The 2,242-nt window shown below is 61.6% G+C and overlaps 1 protein-coding gene across 2 annotated transcripts in view; it reads right to left on the reverse strand.

Annotated features, from left to right (window-relative positions):
• MUC1 (mucin 1, cell surface associated) overlaps window positions 1-2,242 on the reverse strand; it is a 5,734-nt gene that overhangs the window by 1,607 nt on the left and 1,885 nt on the right. Inside the window, exons 2-6 of one of the 2 annotated variants that reach the window (XM_031064320.1) lie at window positions 1,331-1,935; window positions 1,076-1,149; window positions 892-972; window positions 443-494; window positions 205-351 (exon numbers count right to left, since the gene is read on the reverse strand). In XM_031064320.1, coding sequence (XP_030920180.1) covers window positions 205-351; window positions 443-494; window positions 892-972; window positions 1,076-1,149; window positions 1,331-1,935 — 959 coding nt within the window. Of the gene's footprint in view, window positions 1-204; window positions 352-442; window positions 562-829; window positions 973-1,075; window positions 1,150-1,330; window positions 1,936-2,242 lie in introns of both variants that reach the window. The other variant, XM_031064319.1, reaches the window with a different exon arrangement.

Here is a 2,242-nt window from a genome sequence, read left to right on the forward strand (position 1 = left end):
CTGTCCCTGCCATCTCCATCCTTGCCCTGCCATCCCCGCCCCTGCCATCTCTGTCCCTGCCATCTCTGCCCCTGCCATCCCCATCCCTGCCCTGCCATCTCTGTCCCTGCCATCATCTCCCACTAACGCAGGGATCCCAGCCATTCCCCCAGGGATGCACCCCTGCTCTCTGGGAGCCCCCAGGTGTGGGGCTCTGGCTCTCACCTGGCTGTAGGGGTTGGGTTTGCTGTTGGGGGACACGTAGCGCCCATGGCTCTGGTACTGCAGGTACTCAGCCATGGGGTGGTAGGAATCCTTCTGGCTGAGCAGGTCCAGCTTCCCTCGGCTCTTCCGGCGGCAGGTGCAGGTGGACTTGGGGAGAGAGAGGGGTCAGAGCTTGGCCGGTGTGGGGACAGGGCACCAAAGAGCAGAGTGCAGGTGAGGGGTGGGGATGGGGCCTCACCATCAGGAGGAGACAGGTGAAGATGGTGAACAGCAGCAGGATGCTGACCAGGACCAACAGAGCGATGGCCCAGTCCGGGATCATGGGTGCTGCAGCTGGGGATATCACTGCTGCAGAGCCTGAAAGGAGCAGAGCTGTGTGTGCACCACAGGCAGAGCTGGGACAGAGCCCTGAGAGATCCCTGGGACAGGACACAGGGTCTGAGCCCTCCTGAGTGGGATCCTGCCTGACACAGGCACTGGGAATATGCACTGACCCCACCCTCTGCAAGCCCCAAGCCCATCACAGCAGCAAGCAGGTTCCCTGCCTCAACCAGGACAGGGCCATGCTTCTGGAGCCCCCCAAGCTTCCCCCAGGCTCCATCCCCCTCCCTCCCCAGCCTCTCACTCTGGATGCTGTCCAGCTGCAGGCCCATGATGAAGCCATTCTGGTCCAGGCTCTTCCTCAGGCGCTGCTCAACAGCATCAGCAGTGACAGCTTCGCTTCCATTCCCAAACACGAGGGTGGACTGGACCTCCACCGAGCCTTGGCTGCATGGGAGGAGGCATCAGCACCCAGACTGCCCCCTGAGGGGGTACAAACCAGGGGGATACACTGCAATACACCAGCCCTGCTGGTGCTGCTGCTGCTCACCTGTACTGCAGCTCGCTGCACCCAGTGTAGGTCTGCGTGCCCATGCAGCCCGCGCAGCCAAAGACGTGTTGGAACTGGAAGGAAGCATTGAGGTCATGGCCACCTCCCCAAGACACAGACACAGACACCCCCCTTTCCTGTCTCCATGTAGAACTGGCAGAATGGATGCTCTGGGTGCTTCCGTGGAAAGCCCCAAATTGAGGTGGCTCCTTCCCAGCACAGCCCAGGGTCTCTGCTGGTGGGGCTGGGACTCACCATGGTCAGGACAGTGCGGCTCAGGCTCCTGTACTCCCGTGATGCTGGGTCACGCAGGCTCTCGTTGAAGCTCCTGTTGATGATGCGGAAGGACAGCGGGACACGCACGAGCAGCTGGGCAGGACCAGGCAGCTGGGCTGAGGTTTTGCTGGGGTTGGGACCACCCTGGGTGGAAGCTGTGCTGCCCTCAGACGTTATCTGGGTGGGAAAGACCTGAGCACTGGTGCTCCCGTTGCCTTTGGTGCTGCCGTGCATGGTGGTGGGAGCGGCAGAGCTGCCGTTGGTGCCGAGGTGGGGGCCCCAGCTGCTGCTGTTTGAGGTGGCATTGGCATGGGGCATGGCTGGGTTGTTGGGGACAGGCACCACAGTGCCATTGGATGTGGCATTGCTTGTCGAGTGGTTGCCAAACTGGAAGTTCGTGGTGTTTTTGCCAGGGAACGCGGTGGCGTAGGGGAAGACAGAGGTTTGGGGCCGGCTGGCCCGTGTGCTTTTGGGGAATATATTTGGCAGCCAGGTGGTGGTGGTGGTTTCCGTGGTCATCTCCACGGTGGTCGTTTCTGTGGTTTCCATCTCCATGGTTGTCTCGGTGGTCATGGCACGGATACCTGGAGGAACCCCTGGAGTCAATGGCTGCAGCCCAGTCAGGGAAGGTTTCACCCAAAAACAGCTCATCATCTGGGCACTGTGGGAAGCACCACAACCCCCAGGAACCAACAGCCAGCTGCTGTTGCCCACGAGGCTAAGGAGACCTTCAGCAGCACCCCAAGATCGGAAACTTGTGGCACCACCAAGGGTCCAGGTGGAACTGGCTGGGCACTGGCACCTGCGCCATGCCCAGCCCTGCAAACCCTGGCATGCCACCCAACAAAGCCCCCCTTGCTGTGGGTGACAGGCTGGGGTGCCCTGGTGCCC

This window comes from Geospiza fortis, unplaced genomic scaffold (assembly GCF_000277835.1).
Source record: "Geospiza fortis unplaced genomic scaffold, GeoFor_1.0 scaffold313, whole genome shotgun sequence".
Classification (NCBI taxonomy): domain Eukaryota; kingdom Metazoa; phylum Chordata; class Aves; order Passeriformes; family Thraupidae; genus Geospiza; species Geospiza fortis.